The sequence below is a fragment of the Dryas octopetala genome, chromosome 8, assembly GCF_963921425.1.
Source record: "Dryas octopetala chromosome 8, drDryOcto1.1, whole genome shotgun sequence".
In the NCBI taxonomy this organism is placed as follows: domain Eukaryota; kingdom Viridiplantae; phylum Streptophyta; class Magnoliopsida; order Rosales; family Rosaceae; genus Dryas; species Dryas octopetala.
The window spans coordinates 20,271,880-20,293,399 of NC_141373.1; the positions used below are offsets into that span (position 1 = coordinate 20,271,880).

At 34.6% G+C, this 21,520-nt stretch overlaps 3 protein-coding genes across 9 annotated transcripts; all 3 read left to right on the forward strand.

Annotated features, from left to right (window-relative positions):
- Positions 1-200: 200 nt before the first annotated feature.
- Positions 201-3,355, forward strand: LOC147277887 (uncharacterized). Its single transcript, XM_086254938.1, has one exon. The coding sequence runs from the start codon at positions 378-380 to the stop codon at positions 1,455-1,457; it is 1,080 nt and encodes a 359-aa protein (XP_086111064.1). The 5' UTR covers positions 201-377; the 3' UTR covers positions 1,458-3,355.
- A 4,017-nt stretch (positions 3,356-7,372) lies between these two features.
- LOC147277888 (DNA-directed RNA polymerases II and V subunit 8A-like) lies at positions 7,373-12,162 on the forward strand. Its single transcript, XM_086253746.1, has 4 exons — positions 7,373-7,546; positions 7,652-7,809; positions 11,380-11,471; positions 11,819-12,162. The coding sequence occupies exons 1-4, from the start codon at positions 7,474-7,476 to the stop codon at positions 11,928-11,930; spliced, it is 435 nt and encodes a 144-aa protein (XP_086109872.1). The 5' UTR covers positions 7,373-7,473; the 3' UTR covers positions 11,931-12,162.
- Positions 12,163-12,796: 634 nt separating this feature from the next.
- On the forward strand, positions 12,797-20,256 carry LOC147277889 (Restriction endonuclease, type II-like superfamily protein). Of its 7 annotated transcripts, none has more exons than XM_086254321.1 (8): positions 12,797-13,564; positions 15,151-16,359; positions 17,228-17,421; positions 17,552-17,741; positions 18,275-18,389; positions 18,903-19,056; positions 19,220-19,292; positions 19,977-20,256. In XM_086254321.1, the coding sequence occupies exon 2, from the start codon at positions 15,329-15,331 to the stop codon at positions 16,151-16,153; it is 825 nt and encodes a 274-aa protein (XP_086110447.1). In that variant the 5' UTR covers positions 12,797-13,564; positions 15,151-15,328; the 3' UTR covers positions 16,154-16,359; positions 17,228-17,421; positions 17,552-17,741; positions 18,275-18,389; positions 18,903-19,056; positions 19,220-19,292; positions 19,977-20,256. The 7 variants fall into 7 exon arrangements, with proteins under 7 accessions (XP_086110447.1, XP_086110448.1, XP_086110442.1 ...); XM_086254322.1 differs by lacking the exon at positions 18,903-19,056 and having other exon boundaries at positions 15,151-15,201; positions 15,274-16,359; XM_086254316.1 differs by lacking the exon at positions 18,903-19,056.
- The last annotated feature ends 1,264 nt before the right edge of the window (positions 20,257-21,520 follow it).

Sequence of the window (21,520 nt, forward strand, 5' to 3'; positions counted from 1 at the left end):
TTTTACTAGTCCCAGTCCTCTAATGGTGAATGGGTGCACTCAAGCTTAGTGATATTAAGCATTTGTCAAGTATTGTATGGTTCAGGATAGGGAAAGTCAAATGACAAAGACTAAACCCTTTGATTTGTGGAAGTCAAGCATGGTCATTATAGGTACACCCTCAAGCTTACATGGACTTGACCTTATTGTATAGCATCTCGTCTTAATTACGGTATTGGGCATGCTATGTGGCCGTATCAATGTAAGGAGAGAAGTAAGCCTCTATAAGAATGACATCCTCGACTCAATTGTTCCTATAGTACTTCACCTCCAGTTCTTGAAGATAACCATATAGCTTTCTTTTCTTCTACGATTAACCAACAAGCTTCCTCTTCATTATGGATGGCCAGCATGACAATGCCCTTCATCCATTTGATGAAATATGGTTTGACGTAGCTGATCAATGTGGAAGAGAATTTCAAATTCCAAATCTCTGTAGTCCTATCAATCCACGATGGAGTGACAACAGCAACAACTTGGTTTTTTTGCCTGACCAACAGCCTCATACTCCTGATCTACTTGATAACTCTCATGAATTAGATATGATCAGTACATCTTGTGCTGCAAATCAAGTAGATTCTTTTCTGGTCATGGAAATGGTGCCTTCAATCACCAACTGTGTCCCAACGGCCGATCAAGAAGAAGGTACTTCCACATCTAACCATAAGGTACAATTTCCTAGATCAAATGGTTTACCTAAATCTGATAGCTATTCTTGGAAGAGCGTTGATATCAATTTTTCTTTGAGAAATCAGGATTTTCTTGTTGTTAACGCCGCCAAGTCACCATCCATGATTTCACTAGATTCGTTGTTTTTTAAAAACAAGCGCTTCCGTACTTCGCCAAATGCATGTCAATTAAATTCAGATGATCGCGTCATCAATAATCATGTCTGCTTTTCTAGCTCTGGATGCCCTTCCTCTTTTGGATCAGGTGGTTCTCTTCCTTTGAGAAACCAGGAAATCAGATCTTTTAATTTCACTGATTCACCATCCTTTTTCCAAAATGGCTCTTGTGTCCGATGGAATCAAATAGCTCATGTTCCTGTTATGACTAACACATCTGGGACTGGTGCAGATGAAAATATAAATCATGGTCCAAACCCTCTTCAGAATGTTAGCCACTGTACAGAAATTAGATCAAGTGTGTCCATGCCGGTGGAAAACCATGTAGGATCATCAATCCATGCTCCTCTATCTAATTGTGAGAGGTCAAAAAAGAACAAAGATGTTGGTCCTAGCTCATTGAAGAATGGCCGTTGTACTGGAAAATACACATGCAAGGTGTGTAATAGAGAATTTCCTGACTACAATTCTTATGGAGGGCATATGAGTTTTCATGCAAAGACAGAAAGGGTGGGTAGAAACTTGGCCAGCCAAAAAGATGCCTCAATGCATCAAGGGCCACGACGGCGATGAAAATTGAAGAAAACAACTCCCGAAATAAGGCGAAAGAGAGGTTATTAATCCCTCCATAGAGACTTTGAAAAGTGGATGCTATCAACCACACAAGAGATTTAGGGAAGAAACTTCCCCGCCAAAGGACATTGTGGAGGACAAAACCTCTCTACTTTGCAAGGTTGAAAGAATTGTCTTCACCTAGGATTGAGCAGAATGGAGACCGGCCAACATTTGATGGCCACCAGCACAATCTTTCTAAGTGAATGTTGCGCCTAGAGTGTTACTCTTTTAATAAAGAAACAAGACTCATTAGTGAAAAATCAAAGCAGTTAGTGGATTTTAATCTTAGTGAACATGTTTTTCTTAGTTTTTGCTTGTCTTTAGATTTAATGTAGGATGGCATGAGTTTAGGTACTGGACCTTAATCCCAAGCAAGTCTTTGTGAACTTTACCTATTTCCTTAAATTTATTTCAGGTTGCTCCTTTTTCCTCCTTTCCCTTTTTGGTTTAAGTCCATCGCAATGTTGTTTAGATGGTGTGAAGTTAAAATTTTTTTATTTATTGATGAATGTTGATTTTGTTTGCTACCATTTAAATAAGTTTTCAGATAATGTGTATTCATGACATTGATTGGTGTCACAATTAAACTGTCAAGATAAAGTCGTTCTAGAATTCAAGTTCCCTTTTGATATTTTGAAGTTTATATCTGCTTATATTATGAGTAGTGAAATGACAACAGAGCTTGATTGGTTCAGAAACAAAGTAATTGACAATATAGCTTAATGAGCTATATATTTGAGTTGAATTCATGGTGTTGGAATCATGTAATAGCTTGATTGGTTCAGACCAAAGTAGATGACAATAGTTAGAATGCAATATCTTGTAATTTAACTTTGTACCTGTAGTTTGTGTGCATTCTTTTTAAAATGTGGTATGACCTATCATTATGTCACATTATTCAATCCTGTTATTGATATACGTTGCATATTCCATATAGTCATAGCAGAAGGTTAGTCATAAGACTGGTTCTTATTAAGATGCATAACATTGTCCTTGAATGGCAGTGGCTATATAGCCTTCAAACTTACAGAAATAACTCATTGCATCTTTTTGGGGATTCATACATGCCTTGCATTTTTCAAGTTCTGAAGCCATTTATAGTGTTTATGAGATTAGCTGACTAAAGTATCAAACTAGTGTCGATTTTGAATCTTTTTTTTTTTTTTTTTGTGTTTTTTGTTTTGAAGAATTTATTATATTATATACGCAAATGGATGTGTGTGTGTGTGTGTGTGTGTGGTCTTGCACAAACTTAAGGTGGTTCTGGACAAATTTAGATCTCTAGAATTGGAAAAGAAAGGTTGGCCTAAGCAGAAGCCATCTTCCCTGAAGTCAGATAGAAAGCTCAAAATGCTCTTGAGAGAAGAATGACTAGGTAGAAAAATGTTGAACCAGATCACTAGCATATGTGAGTATGTGTTGCTTTTGCTCTCCCACTGCATCCAGATGTAAAGTTTTTTCTTCATGTCACCTGACTGCTTATTACCACTATGTTATCATCTCAGTACAGTGCTTCTCCTGTGTTCTGTGTTTTGTTGTTGTCTGTGTTATTGCAAGGTAACTAAAAGAAAAATGAGTTATAGATTTGTCATCAACATATGTTATCTTAGTTTCCATTTGTTTTTCCCTTCATGTATTTCCATAAGAAGTATTGATTGAACTTTTGTAAGCAGTTACAGTAATGCCAAGTGAGGTTGGCTTCAATCGTGTTATGGCTTGGACAAAATATTTGGTACTCACAAGTCTTGCTCAATTCTTTTAATTGGAATGCCCTGATACAAACAAAGAAATATACCAAATATTTTGTTAAATTAGTTCTGTTAATCCAGAGTTTAACTACTAACATTTGTATTCAAATCTCATACTTTGGGGATTGATGGGGTTTTAAGCCTGCACAGTGGACCTTCAATGTATAATTAAACATTTTATTCAAATCTGGAAGAAATAATCTACTGCATTAAAGTTGCCAATGATTTTGTTAGAGATTAATGTTTGGCAATAGATATAACTTCATACGTTTGCTCAAGATTTTGACCTGTGATCAAGTTTATCAGCAACCTTGTTCCTTTAAAAAGTTAATTAATCGCACCTGTTGGGCTAACCCAAAAGGGTTACCTTTCATTTCTTTTTGTTACAATATTTTACCTTTCATTTGCGTCCAATGAAAAAAGAGAGTTATTTAGCATTCAGGCCAAAATGATATATATGAATATATATATGTCCCTTTCATTGTAGAATCTTATTTAAGGGGTCCTTTATGGGGTCCACTTTATATAGTATTTTAATGATCCGAATCGTTTATTTTTTAAGTTTATATTTCAAAGATCATTTTTGTAAAAAATTAGATAAATCGAAAACTATTAAACTATCAAACTTTGATCAAATAGACGAACAAAATATTTTTGATAAACACTTGAAAAATGGTGATCATTTAATTAACGGTCAAATGGTTTATGATTAATCTAATTTTTTGCAAGAATGATTTTTTAATGGAGATCAAAAAATTAGACGGTTTTGATTATTAAAATAATTTATTAATGACCCCAACACTCACCAAAATACAAATTATTTATTAATTTTTTAGATTGTTTAACTTTGTCTTTGTAAAAAGTTGGATTCCATAATTTTGGTGAGAAACTAACATTAGAATAACCAATTCACTTTCTTCGAGGGGATAACCATTTGGTTAAAATGGTTTTCTTATAGGAAATACTTGGGTCCTCAGTTTTAAGGATTTTCTCATCTTTAGTACTAATAATCTTAAACATGTGTCATTTTTTTAAAATAAGTTTATCTGATATATAGTAATTATTATTATTATTTTTAAATATTGACACGTGTTATAAGTTTACTGGTCCACATCAAAAATTGAGGATGAGAAGGTCCTCAAAATTGATGACCTAAGTATTTCCCTTTTCAAATAATTCAGGTTGAAGTTTCTCTTTTCACATATGCATATTATGTTTAAGAAGCAAATATAAGCTTCTTATCTAACGTAGTGTACAGTAACTATTTATAAAATTCTTTTAGGTTTTTAAAAAAGAATTATTAATAATAATTAATAAAGTCATTATACAAATAGTTCGCGAACTTTACCACGAGTCTTACTTGAGTTCGCGAATTTTAATTTTTAGATTATTGAGTCCACAAACTTTTTCATATTACTTACTTGAGTCCACTTCGTCAATTTTTTCCAAATTGCCATCAAATATTTACACGTGACAAGCACATGACTGGTTTTTGAGGGGCAAAAATGTCAAATCTTGATGTCCGTAAGTCAGTCATGTGTTTGTCATGACCAAATATTTGATGCTAATTTGGAAAAATGGACAGAGCATATTGAAGTGAGTAACGTGGAAAAGTTTGTGAACCCAAGAATCTAAAAGTAAAGTTCGTGAACTAAGTTAGACACAGGGTAAAGTTCGCAAACTATTGGTATAATTTTGTCAAATTAATAACCTTGGGAATAAAATATATGAAATTTTATATTTATTTTTTGGGAAATACTTGATTTCAAATCTTTGTTGACAATATTCATTTATAAAGGCTACAACGATTTCTTAAAATTTGAAAAACATTATGTAAACGAGTCAGCCTAACTTCAATTAATCCGTTAGGGGCTCAGGTGGACCCAAATTCATCAAGGGCTCAGGGGGAACTAACCCAAGAAAGACTTGGGGCCAAGCCAAACCAACGGGCTAGAGAACCTTGGTCCAACCCACCTAAGGATGGGTCGAATCTAGCTGAATGGACTTAACATGGGACATACTTGGGCTATATCTAGACCGCCCGATTGTACACCTCTAAACACATAACTCCATAAGGTGGTCCACGACAAACCTACCTTGAAACTAGTGTTTTCCTATTTATGTGTTTTGCTAGAATTTGAAAATTTGAAAATTGCACAATGTTCAATGGATTAGGGTTGAACCCTCTTTCTAGAGTTTGATAGTTGGCTATCAAACACTCTTTGTAGGGTTGGATGGTTGGCTATCGAACACTAACAGTTTAAGTTCATTTTTGAGTGTTTAGTAGGCAACCACCAGACACTATGAATAGTGTGCTGCCCTAATCTATTAAACACTGTGAAATTTTCATATTTACATACTTTGATATAACACATGTAAAATTTGGTGCAAATTCCATATAAATCGTTACGAAATTACAACCATACTTTTGAAAAGACAAAAATATCAACAACAAAAAAGAGGAGAGAATGTGGGAGGTATAGGTGGGCTTTATCAGAAAACCAACTAAACCGATTGACTAGGTTGGATTAAATTTTGTTTTTCTTCAATTCTTAGCAAATTAGGTTTGATAATTTAACCAAACGAAACCAGTCAAATAACTCAAATTAGTTCAAATATCTGTCTACCAAATCATTGGTATATTTGACACACACAAAAATCGTCGTTAATTGAATTGAACCGATGAGACAAAAAAAAAAAAAAAAACTGAATCGAATAGTGTAATTAAAATTATGGCCAAATTTCAGTTATGGAACCTATAGTTTGCTGAAGTTCCACTTTGGTACTTGTAGTTTCAATACACGTTTGCAAAGTTGCAATTTCAATACACTTTTGTAAGTCCGTCAATCTCACTGTGAAGGCAATTTGGTCTTTTTAGATGTTTTCAAATTTCTCTTTTGGTACTTGTAGTTTACTCAAAGTTGTACTTTTAATAGTGAAATTGACGAAGTTACAAACTTGTACTAAAATTGCAAAAGATCAAATTCGGCAAAATTGAAACTATATGTACCAAAGTGGAACTTCGAGCAAATTACAGATATCAAAAGTGAAATTTGGCCAAAAATTATTTGATATATTTAAAATATATATATATACACGTGTCTATCTATGATTGGTGGTAGGGCTGCCCATCGGTCGGTTCGGATCGGTATTGGGGCTTACCAAACCAAAACCAAAAAATTCGGTATTTTTCGGTTCGGTAATTTTTGGTAAACTTCAGTTTTCGGTTCGATTTCGGTAATTTTGGTATCGGATACTTTCGGTTCATTTTCGATCTACTTCGGTATATTTTCAGTTTACTTCGATATATCTTCGGTTCATTTTCGGTTTAATTATAATAATATTAATTATTATATACCAATATAAATTAAAATTTAATCAAATATGATGCATAAAATATAATGTTTGATGAATATATATTTGCACGAGTAGTATTGGTAGTTTAGTATAGTACTAGTATTAATTGCAATAATATAAATATTAGTAATAATATATACAAGTATAATTAGTTTAATAATATGCATTAGTACATATCCTATTAATTTAGAATGTATATATACCGATAAATATGAGTAGTTATATATATGTATTACTTACCTAAAGATGAGATTTTTATTTTCCTAAAAATAATAACATTTATTTTATTAGAGAATGACTTTATATCTTAACTCACACTTTTGATGATATTAATATAATAATATTATACAATTATATTTTCTTATAGTTGTTTAAGATATTAGTAGTTTAATATTTATCGTACCACTAACATAATAGTATTAGATAAGCATATATAACTAAATTTCGGTAATTGTTTCAGTTTTTTTCGGTATATATTTCGATTTTTTGATAATAATCGATTTGATTTTTTTCAATAATAATTTTCGGTAATCGGTTGGTTTACCAACTTTTTTCGGTTTCAGATTTTAATTTTCGAATTATGAAAATCGGTATATCAAACTAAAAAAATTCGGTCGGGAGTCGGGCTCGTAAAAACCAAACAAAGGGCAGCCCTAATCGGTGGTTACTAAAACGAGGCCTAAGCTTCCAGTGGGCTGCACCACACTGGATCCGTCGAAAGTAACCTCGCCGTGGCACCTCAAATCTCTGAGTCTCTCTACTCCAATCAGTCTTTCAGCCTCTCCTCTTTTGTTTGTTCATCTCCCTCAATTCCCACAAGTAAAAACGTTGTCGTTTTGTGTTAGAAACACTCAGTGGTGACTGGTAAGATGGTTGATCGTCTTTTCGAGGACATATTTCAGATTCTGCGATTGAACCCAGATGGAAAGAAGTTCGATAAAGGTATCCTATCCTATCCCATATGAAATTCTTATTTGAAAATGATATATACTAATACAATAACTTCAAAATGATCATTCTTTTTCTTAATTTTTGCAATTTTGGTAGTTACTCGAATCGAAGCCAAGAGTGAGACTTGTGAGATGTTCATGCACTTAGATGTGAATTCAGAGGTATATCCCATGAAGGAAGGTGAGAAATTCTCAATGGCTCTAACTTCTACTATCAATTTGGATGGAACACCTGACACTGGCTATTTCACTCAGGTAACTAAAATTCAACTTATAATAATAATAATAATAATAATGACTCCCTGCTTGTTTGTATTGTATCTATATTGGAAAATTACGTGACATGTATGAAAACAATGAAGCTTGTTGAGTGTACAGTTGAATTTACAAGTTGGGTTATTAGGTTGAGAGTTATTTTAACACAAATGGCTGAACTGCAATTTTCGAGATATCATAGTTTTTGGACTTTCATTCTTGGTCTATTTAGGATTATTTTCTCAATTTATTAGCCTGGATTCTCTAGTGGTGTGTTTGGATGGAGAAAAAAAACTTGGAATTTAAACAAAACTCAGCATTTAAGAAATTACATGCTCTAATTTCCTTGTTTGGGTCCATAAATATAGAATTTTGTAAATTCTATGTGGAAAAAAACTTGGGATTTAAAAGCTGTAAATTCCAAGTTTAAATTCCACCTAAATTGGTGTCATTTTCAAAATTCTAATTTTTATAAAAAAAAAAATAAAAAATCGTGTCTACCCATTACCTTGCCAATTAATTACAATACCACCACCATTACCACCACCACCATCGTCACCACCACCACCGCCACCATCACCACCACAACCACCGACACCACCTTCGCCGCCACCGCCACCTCTGCCACTACTACGACCGCCACCGCCGCCACCGTCACCACCACCACCACCGACACCGCCACCACCACTACATCTGCCGGCTGCCACCACCACCAACAGCACCTCCGCCGCTACCACCACATCCGCCACTATTGCCACCACCGTCGCCGCCACCGTCACCACCACTGACACCGCCACCGCCACCACCACTACCACCACCGACACTGACACCGCCGCTGCCGCCTCCATCACCAATGCCATCACCACCACCATCGCTGTTGCCGTCGCCACCACCATCACCATCACCGTCAATGTCGCCGTTGCCACCACCTCCAATACCCCAATTTTTGCCACCACCATTTCTCCCACCGCCCGTGGGCCATCATCACCCCTACTATCATCGTCAACTTACAACAAACATCATTTTTATTGTTGCCAGTATCACCATCACTCTTTTATAAAACTATTATAAATTTCGTATTTAAATTTCATTATGATTACATTTATCCAAACAAGAGAATTTACAAATTCTAGAATTTTAAATCATGTCATTTTTAATTCTGTCATTTGTGAATTCCTTAGTAGTTTCAAATTACTTCATCCAAACGCACCATAGCAGTCTTTATAAGTCGTAGGTATTGTGTCTAGGATTTAAGGTTAGCCTAGGTGTTTATTAGGTGGTTCCTGAATGGAGAGTCCTGATGCTTTGTATTTAAATAACTACTTATTAACAAAGTCCATTTGGAAGTTGAGTTCAAGTTGTAGATAAAAAAAAAAAAAGGAAAAAACCTGCATATCGAAATTACAAATTAAGGTTGATTGTACAGATCTTGCACTACATAGCTTTCTCGGCAGATCATCTGTTGTCTTATGCATTTTCGAAAAGGAAAAAGAAATTCTAGCTAGTAAGTTATGGAGTATTGAAAATCAGGGAGGAATCTATTAATAAGGCTTATTTTATCTATACATGCCTACATGATCCATGGCACCCTTAGATTTTGTTTACTCTTTTTCTTGGCTGACACAATTTAAGTACGCCTTTTTTTGGCTATCCCTTCATTTGGGTTCACCCCTCCAAAATTAATTAATGAATCAAATTTGTTGCTTGGAATAAGTTGGATAGAAACTTGAAGGATCGATTCCACATATAGGGATACATTGTTTTAATTGGACTTTCGCATACAGTTTCGACTTTTGACTGTGGTGGGTTAGAATTCTGATATTTTCATAAGCTTGTAGTTACTCCATAAACTGACTGACACATGATTTGATGGGGCCTTTTTTTTTTCTTTTTTTTCTTCCTTTTTTCCATTTGTTTTGTTCCCATTTAGGCCTTAAGCTATTGTCTAATAGATCTAAACTTTTGGTATTTGCAATGATATTGTGGTCTTACAAATATCCTCCTACAGTCCATTGGTCACTCTCTACAACTTATGGCCTGCCTAGAATTGTTATTGAGTTCATCTTTTAAGAAGGCCTTTATGCGGGATGTTTATGAAAGGTTCGTGAAAAGCGATTAATTGGGTGAAAAAAGGTACTAATTCTTTAAGCGTTGAGAGATAACTTTGATCAGGAGCGTATAGTTAACTTATCAATTTCTTATGTGTTTATTTGCTTTTCCAACCACCATTGCATAAAGGTTATAGAAAATATACGGGCACTTGTTACGAGCTAGGCTAGGGAAAGAGCAAAGGTACCATTTAGCAAATTGGAGAATGCTTTGTCCATTTGACAGTTTGATGGTTTGAATATTAAGCTGCTTACTACTTTCAATAAGGCTTTCTGCAAGTGGCTTTGGAGTATCTCTATAGGACAATCTGTGGAGAAGGATGATTGAGAGGTGACGTGGTGATGGTTTAGGAGGTTGCTGTAGGAGTGCATCAAGGATGCCATGTAGTCTTGGTAAATGAAAGGCGGGCATTAAGAGTGTGGTCATGGCAGACCTCTCAATAAGATGGGTGATGGCTCAAGATTAAGGTTTTGGACAAATTATGGTGTGGTGACTCTCTTCTTTAGTTTCACTCCCTGTTTGTTTTTTTTTTTTTGATACGGAAACTTACTTTCATTAAAAAAAGGTTGGATGATTATGAGGTGGTGGAGAGCGGTTTTTTTTTGTCTTGTTTTATTTTTTCTCTCTTCTGGAGAGGCTGCTTGTTGGGCTTTTGTGGGAGCAGATCCTACTTTCATTAATAGGAGATCTGGTATTATAAATTTTCTCTTAAATACTGCTTTTGGATGGATGGCACTATATAGAAACTTCAATGACTTAAACAAGTTGATTGGTGGGGGAAGATTATGGTGAAGGGTGTTACATTGCAAGTGGCACAGTTGGTTTATCAATTACTGTTACACTCTTGTGTAGGTGGGATTTTATTTATGGGATTTGTGTTCTCTTTATTTGGTATTTCATGGATGCATATCCTTGGACAATGTTTGAGATGACATCTTGTCCTCTGTTCTGTACTATCTCATCTGCATTAACAAGGGTATGTCATGTGGTCAATTTGATTCGAAAGAAGCATTGTGTATTTTTAAGGGATTGAGAATTAGAACCTTCAAAGTTGTAGATTGAGGCTGCATCTCGAGATTGTTATTTTTTTTTTAATGCCTTATTCTTTCCATGCTTTAGGGTTTGTATGCATTTTTCCTTTAAGTAAATTTTTTCGTAACCAGGAATAAAATGTCAAAACCATAGCTGCCCTTGGTGACTTAAAGTTCGTGATATATCTACCTGTATTTGATCATATATCTGACTTGTAGATATTATAGCTTTGAATGTCAATAACACCAATACCATCTTTAATAATGACAAATTGACAATGACTATGAGAAGATGATTCCTAAGGATGTGTATGTGCTCCATGTTTTCTTGACGTTTTCTCTCAGCTGTAGCTGTTTGCGTTATTCAGCTATTTTACCAAATTATTGAGGCCCAAATTATGCCCAACTAATGAAGTTGACCCTTTTTCAGGGCAATCGCAAGACATTGGCCGATGAATATGAATATGTCATGCAGGGGAAGCTTTTTAAAATTTCAGAAGGTTCTAGGCGTGATCCTAAAGCGTATGTATTAAAACAAATAATTGGTTATAATTTAGCAGTGTGCTATTTGTTTGTACGTTCATGACAAAGATAAGGAGAATATAATATGTAGGTATCATGAAAATAGTTTCTCTTCAGAAATGGTATAATCTCAAATAAATTTGAACTAGTCCACTTACAAGGCATCATATTTTCTACAACTATTACTCAAAGCTTTGTAATTTCTGTAACATTTTGTGGAGGATAATGATGCCAGTCATACAACAATCGTTAGCTAAATTACCTGTTTTACAGACAACTTATTGGGTTTTAAGTTTATATTATCTAATTTAGAAGGTCTTTTGATTGGGTTTTGTCTTTCTCTTCAGGGAGGTAAATGCTTCGTTCAGTGGGCTTTTGATGATGTTGAAGGGGGAATCCTCTCAATTCAAGAACTTTGAACTTGATCAGAGGTTGTTTCTCCTCATAAGGAAGCTATGAAACTCTCTGACAGTAGCCAACATAGAATGGTCTGCGGCGCTTTTTTGATATGGACATTTTTAGCCTTTATGTTATGTAAAACTTGTGCTGAAATCTTGACAGTTGGGATTAAGGCTTGTTGAGTAGAGCTTTCTACATAAACTTGTGGTTAGTGCATCAGTTCTTTGTGGTAGTGTACGTTTAGGCATGAATGCTATGACAGTTAGCAATTTAAACTGTCAAAATTAATCTCTCTCTCTCTCTCTCATACATTCCTCGTAAAATAAAAATTCACTTGACCAAATGCTAGAAAAAAAAAGAGTAATAGGTATGCTATAATTTTTGAAGTATTCATACAATTTCACATTAATAAATGAAAAGAAAATAACCAATGAGCAGTTAGTTTAGTGGATGATACTCAATTTCTTAAATATGGGAGGAGGTTCTGAGTTTAAATCTTTTGGACGACAATTGGTGATTAATAAAAGAAATAAAAGGAAAATTATTCATTTCAAATAATACTAGTTAACAAATTAAAATGGTCCACTGTGTTAAACTCATGTTTGTTTGATACTGACTTGATCATTTTAATATTCATATTATCAGGTTTGTCATTTATGAGTTTCTATCAAGTAAATATTAACTCTAACCCATTAATTTTGTGATGAGTTCGTCAGTCTAACGTCTGGGAATCCATTAGGAAGTTGTGTTGAAAATTGTCACCCCTAATCCTAGCTTAGCTTATCCTTAACTTAAAATGTTGTTTACTACCATGATCAAAATGGTTGTACATTGGATGGTGCATGCTAGCTTTAGTTGAATTCTGTACAAGTATCCCAAATTGGGGAAGGAGGTAGACCACAAGGTGTCAAGGATTGCTCGTTAATCTGCATTCTCACCTCACACCTTTTTTGTTAAAAAAAAAAATAATTATAAAATTACAAGTTTAGCCCAATGCTAAAAGACCATAAGAGCCAACAATTACTTTGTTTTTTAAAGGAAAAACCAGCAACAACCACCAAGGCCCGATCCTATCCCCCAGTCGCTGCCATCTCGCCATCGATCGGAGCCCACACGACCAGCGGCTCTTCTCCTACGCCACCTCCTCCCCTCTTTCTTTCTCTCTCTACACTTTCTCTACAAAAATTCATTTGGGGGGTTGTGGCTTTGGAATTGAGGTGGGTCTTATTGCAACTTTGGATGGGGTATGTGTAATCTAGGTCTTGTAGGGACGAGAGTGTAGAGAGGCAGAGAAGAAAAGAGAGAGAAAGAAAGGGGTCGGGTGAGGTGTGGTTGCCAGTAGGCTGATAGATTTTATTTTATTTTATTTTTTAAAATTTTTATAAATATTATTTGAGGGAAAATGCAAGGTTTGTAGATGTGGCAAGATCTTAGCCATAGAAGAATATTTGAAGGCTGAGATTAAAAGTCTGAGACAAGTCTGGTAGAGGATCCAGCCATCCAGGTCATAAAACTAGAGCCTAAAACCCTCTTTCGCCAGCTCCAAACCTAAAACCCTGTCCTCGAGCAATTAACCAAAAAAAACAAAAAAAAAAAAAAAACCTAAAACCCAGTGAGTCATATATCTCCATCCTCAGCAACTCCTAAGTTGATTTTCCCACAGCCGAAGACCCTCCTTAAGTTTCACATTTCTGGTATATTTATTTCCTTGTGCTTCTTAAATTTGGCAATAGATTTTGGTTTCTTTGAACATAAATATTTGGTGAATGATTGATTGATTGTTCATTCTTTGTTAGCCTAAGGAACAGAAGAAGACTTACGACCCATAATTTCTATATTATGATCTATTCTGAATTCTTTCCACTCTTTCTGTTTGTTTTCTCAGTAACAAAAAATATGTTAGTCTCTTGAGAGTTGTATTAACCGACTCTGTGAAGATCAAGTTCTTAGTTTAATATAATATTTTGGAACTGAATGGTTACAAATGTTTGTCATGGTTAACATAATCTGTTCTGATTTGTGATGCAGATTAGTAACAATGGAATATTACTACATTAGATTACATTTAGTTTTACTCTACAAAAAAAGAGAGAGATTACATTTACTTATATGTTGACCCCCGGAAAGTGCATATCCTACACTTCATTCTAATTTTCTTTGAACATAAAATCAATTTGTAAAGATTCAAGTATGGGGTACACAGATTGTAAAATTTCTGGTACGCTCAAAGTCAGGAATCTATATTACAGTTTCCTTGTAGCCATTCAAACTTGTGTTTTCAATGTCCTTGACATGGATCGTTATTTGCGTCCTCCTCAATCTTGAGTGGCTGTTTTGGGTTTCTTTTTAGTAGTGGATTAAATGGGAGTACCTTGGGCTGCTGTAATGGTTAACATAAGATGCACATTAGCAACCATGAAATATTACTACATTATATTGCGTTTACTTTCATAAGAGGTCAGGAAAGTGCATATCGTCCCTTACCTGTCATGAATATCTGCTTAGGTTCAAAGTTAAGAACCTATATTACTGTTTAGATTTCTTATTAGCAGTGAGCTAAAATGGGAGTGCTTTGGGCTGCTGCTTGTAATATGCCGCTACTTTTCCTATATTTTCTAGAGCCACCATTTGCATACTCTGTAGACTCTGTACTTTTTTTTTTTAATTTATTTTTTTCTATTTTCCAAATTTTCTTATTCTCTTTTCACCTTTTCTTTTTCCGCTTCACTGTTATAATGTTAATTGGGTTGGTTTTGCTTCAATTTTTTTGAGTTCTTTACATTTTGGTTTCCTCCTGTAGCTATATGGACTTTGTGGAGTTGTGTTGCTGTGCTAGTGTTGTTGTGTTGCTAGTGTTTCAAATTTTTCCAGTTCTTCACTCTTCTTCTGTTTTTGTGTTGTCGGCAGATTTAAGGTTTCACATTCTTTTGGGATTGATTTTTGTATATTTTTTTGAATGATCTTGCTGGATGACATTATGCTTGTTGGGATTCCTATTTAAGTTGGATGATCTTGTTGAACTTTATATGTTTTGTGGTTGATTATTAATACTATTTTTTAAATGTCTTGTTTTATTATTATTGCATTTTATTTATCATAATGATTTGGGTCCTGGAAGGCTTACGGCTTGCCTTGCGAGATATAAACTTGGCCTCTGAAAACACTGATATATTCTTTTCCATATGTAGTAATAAATTTTACATGATCATCTTTACCGCACCTCCATTGTATAACTATTGGTATTTCTTTGGTCTTACTTGCATTTTTTTTTCTTGGGCAGTGAAAAACTTGCTTCTTGCCTCCCCTTATTGTACGACCCTCATATAACAAGGTGCAAGAATTTCTGTACCAGTTTGTTTCCTATATATAAAAAAGAATTGTATCATAGGCTTTCTTGTGACAGATCCTACTACTTAGAGAAACGAAAGCGGCCAATTTTTTTGACGCTGGGTCCTAGTATGCTTGCTACCCACAGAAAAATTCTCAATCGTTATCAGAAATTTGCTACGTCTGAAAGTTATCCTGTTCTTAATTCAATTGGTCTTCAGCATTGGTTTAAAAATTGGCAAGGACTCAGAAAACAAAAACTGACAGCAAGCACTTTTGCTGCAGCTATTGGCTTTTGGCGTCGCCGAAGAGTCCAGCTCTGGTTAGAGAAGATTGGTGCAATTGATCCATTTGCTGGTAACCTGGCTACTTGTTGGAACAATATCAAAGAAGAGGAAGCACTTGAAAGATACAAGCTGATAACTGGAAATCCTGTCTCGTTTCCTGAATTTCAAGTGTATGGTAATATAAACCCTGGAGATGATTGGCTAGCAGCTTCACCAGATGGGGTGGTTGATAGGCTGGTATTCGGATTGCCTTCTCGAGGAGTGCTGGAGATTAAGTGCCCATTTTTTAATGGAGATTTGAGCAAGGCTTCCCCTTGGTCACGAATTCCTCTACACTGTGTTCCACAGGCTCAAGGTATAATGGAAATTATTGACAGGGATTGGATGGATTTCTATGTTTGGACTCCTAAAGGAAGTAGCCTATTCAGGTTATACCGGGATGCAGAATATTGGAATGTGTTGAAAATGGCTCTTTCAGATTTTTGGTGGAATCATGTTCAGCCAGCCAGGGAGATGTGCAGTAAATCTTTGATTACGGATCCCCTCATTGAATCGCTCATGCCAGCACCCAGGCATGAGTTGTGTAGTTATATAGTTTATGAAAGCAAACGCATTGTTGATAGCTCCAAGTTATTGATGCGTGAAGTCAATGGACAACTGCGAAACTGATGCATCTATAACCACAGTTTAGGCCTTCAAATTTTTTGGTTCATATTATATGGGACTCATAATCCACGTCAAGTAGCTGGGATATGGCTTTTTTGCACTTTAGAGTTACCACAGCTTTATGTTAAGAAGAATACATTCCTGGCTATAGTATAGACCAGAACTTTGGTAATTGAGGCACTGATTGCATTCTGGAGAAATCTGAGCAGGTGATTTTTTATTTTTTCTTTCTTAGATGCTTTTATTTTTGGTTCATTTGAAACATGCATCATATTTGATGTTGAGTAAGTAAGCATATATCCCGACCCTCTCAAGAGAGAAAAAGGAATTGAGCCATGCATTTGAAGCTTGAACACAATACCAAGTGTTGGGTTATATTTTTATTTTAATATTTTATCTATATATATAAAGGGAGAAGGGGGAGTGTGGTACAATTTTCAATTAATCCTAAAATACCCCCCTTTTGAAAAAAAAAACCCATAGTTAACAATATGTATTTAAAAAGGACATAAAGGTAAAATAACAGCTACAGAAGTTTGAAAAAAAACAAACAACAGAAAGACCAGTTTCTCTTCACGTTGTCAGCAGTTCAAAACGCTGCCCACTAACCCTTTTATCAGGTTCCATCCCCCGCCTGTTTTATTCTCTTCCACTCACTCTACAAACTGCTTCAATGTTAATTTAGTTTAGTTGCAGTACACATATCGATGGCCAATGTGAGGCTCTTAAAGACATTGAGTTATGTTCATTTTTTGTTCTTTCTCTAAAGTGATTATCTTTGTTTTGAATTTGTTGATCTCTTTGTATTTGTTAATTTCTTCAATCTGTGATATTGGGGTTGAACAGGCTTTTGACAAGCTTAAATTGGATTAGCACTTGACTGTCAAACTATAAATCGGCAGTGAATATTTTTGCATTGTGTTTGACGCATCACTACCATACATTGTCTTACTCCTTTGTCTTGGTCATTTGTACTCAAGATAGGTCTTTATATATATATATATATATATCTCATTCTAATTCTTCTAAACTTATCTCTTTTTTTTAATTTCTTTCTTTCTCTCCCAACGTTGTCAGATGGATTTGTTGTTCATGTTTCAGTTTTGGTTTCAAAAAGCAGTTAACTTTAGTTGGTGATAACCTGTCCTATAGTATTTGACACACAGAATCAAGATCCTTTCATGACATACAAGACTCCAAGTACTTGCTCGGTAGCCTCAGTTCTCTTTGACAATTTATGTCGAATGCAATTTGTCTGATGAACTGGCTATGTAAGTTTATTACCTTCAGCTTAGTTCAATCTGTTGCGATGTAATTTTTTGTTCTTTATATCTTATTTCAGATCTCCTTCTGAGAAGGTAATCTTTTTACAAACACAACTGTCTCACCCTTTACTTGCAGGTAGTACACATATAATGGTTAAGAGTAAATCAAACCTCAAATTCCTAATTAAAGCTTTGGAAAGTTGGAGTTAGACAACTGAATGTGTCCAAGGCCTACACACGCCGTTAGAGGCTGGCTTGATCATTTTTGCTTTCTTCCCAGAAGTAGTTTCATTGATATGAGCCGTAACCAATCATTCAGGCTTGAGGTTTGGATGTCTTTCTTTTATATTGTTTCAACAATTTACTATTTGTTCTAATGTAAAAATATGAATGCATTTTCCTTTATCATTTTTTATCCAGTTATGGGCTTGCCTATAGTCCTTACCATAGAAGATAGAAATGTCTAAGCCTACCTCATTTCCTGGACTCACACTCAGAAGACATGTATAGGCCTAAGGCCCATAATTAACAAACATATCTATAAAATTAAAGGTAGTATAGTGCAGCAAGTTATTGACAACAAAATTGCGAATATTGTTTCAACAATTTACTTTATGTTCTAATGTAAAAATATGAATGCATTTTCCTTTATCAATTTTTTTCCAGTTATGGGTTTGGCTATAGTCCTTTCCATAGAAGATAAAAATGTCTAAGTGCATGCCTACCTCATCTCCTGGACTCACACTCAGAAGACGTATAGCCCTAAGGTCCATAATTAACAAACATATCTATAAAATTAAAGGAAGTATAGTGCAGCAAGTTATTGACAAAAAAATTGCGATTACTTTCGATGCTATAGGAGTTTCAGGGAAGGATGAATGAGATTATAAAGGCCTATGCAAAACTATTGGTTGAGAAGAGGAACATAAAGATAAAGAAAGAGGGAAAGAAGAAAGTCTGTTTTCAACTGTAAGGTAGAGAAGGAGAGTTTATTATTTGAAAAGAATTTTAATGTAATAAGAATTAGATGCAATTTTACATGAAGGTTTTCATAGTTTTATTGTCTATCTCCATCTCCATCTCCATCTCATTCCCATTTTATGTTAGTAAATTGTTACTAAGGCCGGTGATTGAATCATTGTTGTCTCTTTCTGTTCTTTTTTTCATTTTTGAAACAAGATCTTCTTTCTTTTGCATTTTGTAGTAGTGCGTGTTTTATTTGTCCACGCACATTTTTAGATTCTTTTAGAGGGGCAAAATGCTGAGTGCCAAATCAAATGTTTTTGTGTTACTAGCATGTAAAAGGTTGATGCTTTAATGCAACTACTATTTAGGTCTATGCTCACTTTTGGAAGGAGCAGAGTATTTGCTTCTTCGTATATATTCTTAAGGAGAGCCAAAGAAATTAAGGTAAAAATATGGAGATTATCTTCTTCAGAAGCTTTATGCTAACAGAGCCTTTTCCCTCCTTCTTTTAATACTTCTAGGCTTCTAGCTTCTCGGGGCCAGAGGGGGGGAGAGACAGAGACAGAGACAGAGACAGAGAGAGAGAGGGACAGAAACTACATATCCAATGACTATTACAATTCCTTAAAACTTTTTACAAAGTTTATTCAATTGGTGGATGCAAATCCTTTATGGGTAATTTCTGTTGATTTTTTTTATTTTCATTAAGATGGTTTGAAGCTCCATATTTTGATGTGTGTTTTGCACAAATTGACTTTGGTACAATTTCTGATTCTTTTTTTTTTGTTGTTCCCTTCTTTTCTTTTGAACTTTGCTACGACTATCTGGGTTTTTGTAGGTGCAGTCAACCTTACAAAAAATTTCCTGTACACTAAAGGGATCTTAACCAGATTCAAATTGGTGCTAAAAAGGTATATATATGATCATCAAGTATAGCTTTACTTTAACTTTGGTGTTTAAAGATTGCCGTGAATTTTCTCTCCTTCCATTGACGTTGTCTAAATATTGGTTAGAAACACTTTGTGAATTGGTTGAAAATGATGCTACTAATGGTATCAAATGTTTAGTATACAACAATAGCCCATTAATGCTAGCCTCAACCTCTTATTCTGCAGTTTGAAAATGATGCTATTATACTTTTTGATAGGAAAAATTATGCTATTATTGGTGTTTGGCCTCAATCTCTTATTCTGCAGTTTGAAAATATTTTGGCCGCTGCTACTTATTTAAAGTTTTAGGTTGTGAATGATGTTAAGAAATGAGCTGCTTCTCATTTTCTGTTAAATGGTTTGTACTTTATCTTCCCTTGCAGTTTGTCATAATATGATACAGTGGACCTTCTTAGTTTAATTAAACTTTTTTCTTTGTTTGTAATTGTACCCAACTACTCTCATGCGGAAAAGAAGTATATTTAAGAATATGGCTCAGTAATTCTGTAAACTGGGGTCAGATGGAGGTTGAATCCGAATGTAGTAAAGTTAAATCATGAATCCTCAATTCCAAATTTTTAATAGTATTTCTCCCTCTCTCCCTCTCTCTCCCTCCCTCCCTTCTCCCTCTCAATGTAGTTCAAGAGTTTGGTTTGTTCTGTGCAGGATTTGGCTTTTTGGGACTCATAACTTTTGTGTGTGCATGTATTAAAAGATAGCATAGTTACTATCAGGGTGACTGGTGAAGGGAACATAGGTGACTTTTGAAGCTGCATAAGCAATGATAGGCGAAAACATTCTTTGTTCAGGACTATTTGAGATGCACATATTTTTGGCATATACTATTGTGGAGAAATTTTCATTATTTTGTCTCTTGCTAGGAGAATACTATATTCTTTATCCTATTGGAAACTCGCATAAAGGAAATAGTATCAGGTTTTGGGAATTGTTGCAAGTTCAGTCAAACAACACAACAGCTGAAGAGAAAAAGATTATGGAACTGTATATATATATATATATATATCAACAAAGTATCTAAGTCACATTTAATATATATGCTAGATTTATGGGTGATATAGGTTTACACACTTTTATCAACTTTTTTTAAAATTTTCCGTTAGAATTTTAAGTTCATGAAGTTATTGCAAGAAAGTATATATTGCGGATTGTTAGCTAATGTGTCAAAGTCATTGAGTTTATATATGCTTAGATTGTTCTTTTCCCACTTTTTTTTTGTGGGGGCCAAAGGCAGATTGTAGTATAAAGTGTAAACCAAAGGCAGACCAAACCCCACAGAAGCCATAAAACCAGCAATTATATTTCGTTTCCTATGCATATTATTTAGTTATTTATAGGAATGCATGTACTTTACATGTATCATGTATGTGACATTGCAGTCTCATTCTTTATCCATATAAGTCTTGGTTATATACCAATTTTGAATTCTTGGATACTATTTATAAGAGTTCTTTATTAATAAGCCAAAAAATATAATATTTTTTAGTCATAAACTCAAAATTTTAATTTATTTATTTTTGAGCCACAAAATATATTTTTAAGCCACAAAACGTATTTGTAAGTAAGAATTCAAGAAAAATCAAATATGGAGCATTCAATACTATTTAAACTCCAGCATGCCAAAGTTAGGTATTCAAGCATATCCAAATTTTAGTTAAATTAGTTTTTGAATTCTTTTATTGTATAGGATTAAAATTTAGGGCAAAAGTCCTAAAACCCTAAATATGAAATCATAAAACCCTAAATATGAAATCATAAAACTTAAACTCTAAATACTTAAACATTAAAACAATACTAAATCATTCAAATAAAGTGTAATTTTATGAAATTATAAAGTGTAACTCTACAAGAGTTATATACTGTATCAAAACAAAGTAAAGTATAACTTTTTATATACTGCATCATAACAAGATCAAGTATAACTTTGTGGCCTCGTTTGTTTCACCTTCTTACACAGAGATTGACTAAGGTAAGACCTTAAGCCCATGTTTGGTGAGCTTGAGATTAAAAAAAGTGGGGCTTAGTGAATCCTCTCTAACTTAAATGAACCTTCTTAGGTAGGTTTAGTGAAATCCATGAAAAAGTGAAGGTTTAGCTAAGAACCTCCTTGGCTTGCCTCACCATCATTATTGGACCTCCTCCCTGTGATGCCCTCCATTGCCAGCCGCACTGCCACCAGTTGCCTCTACAGC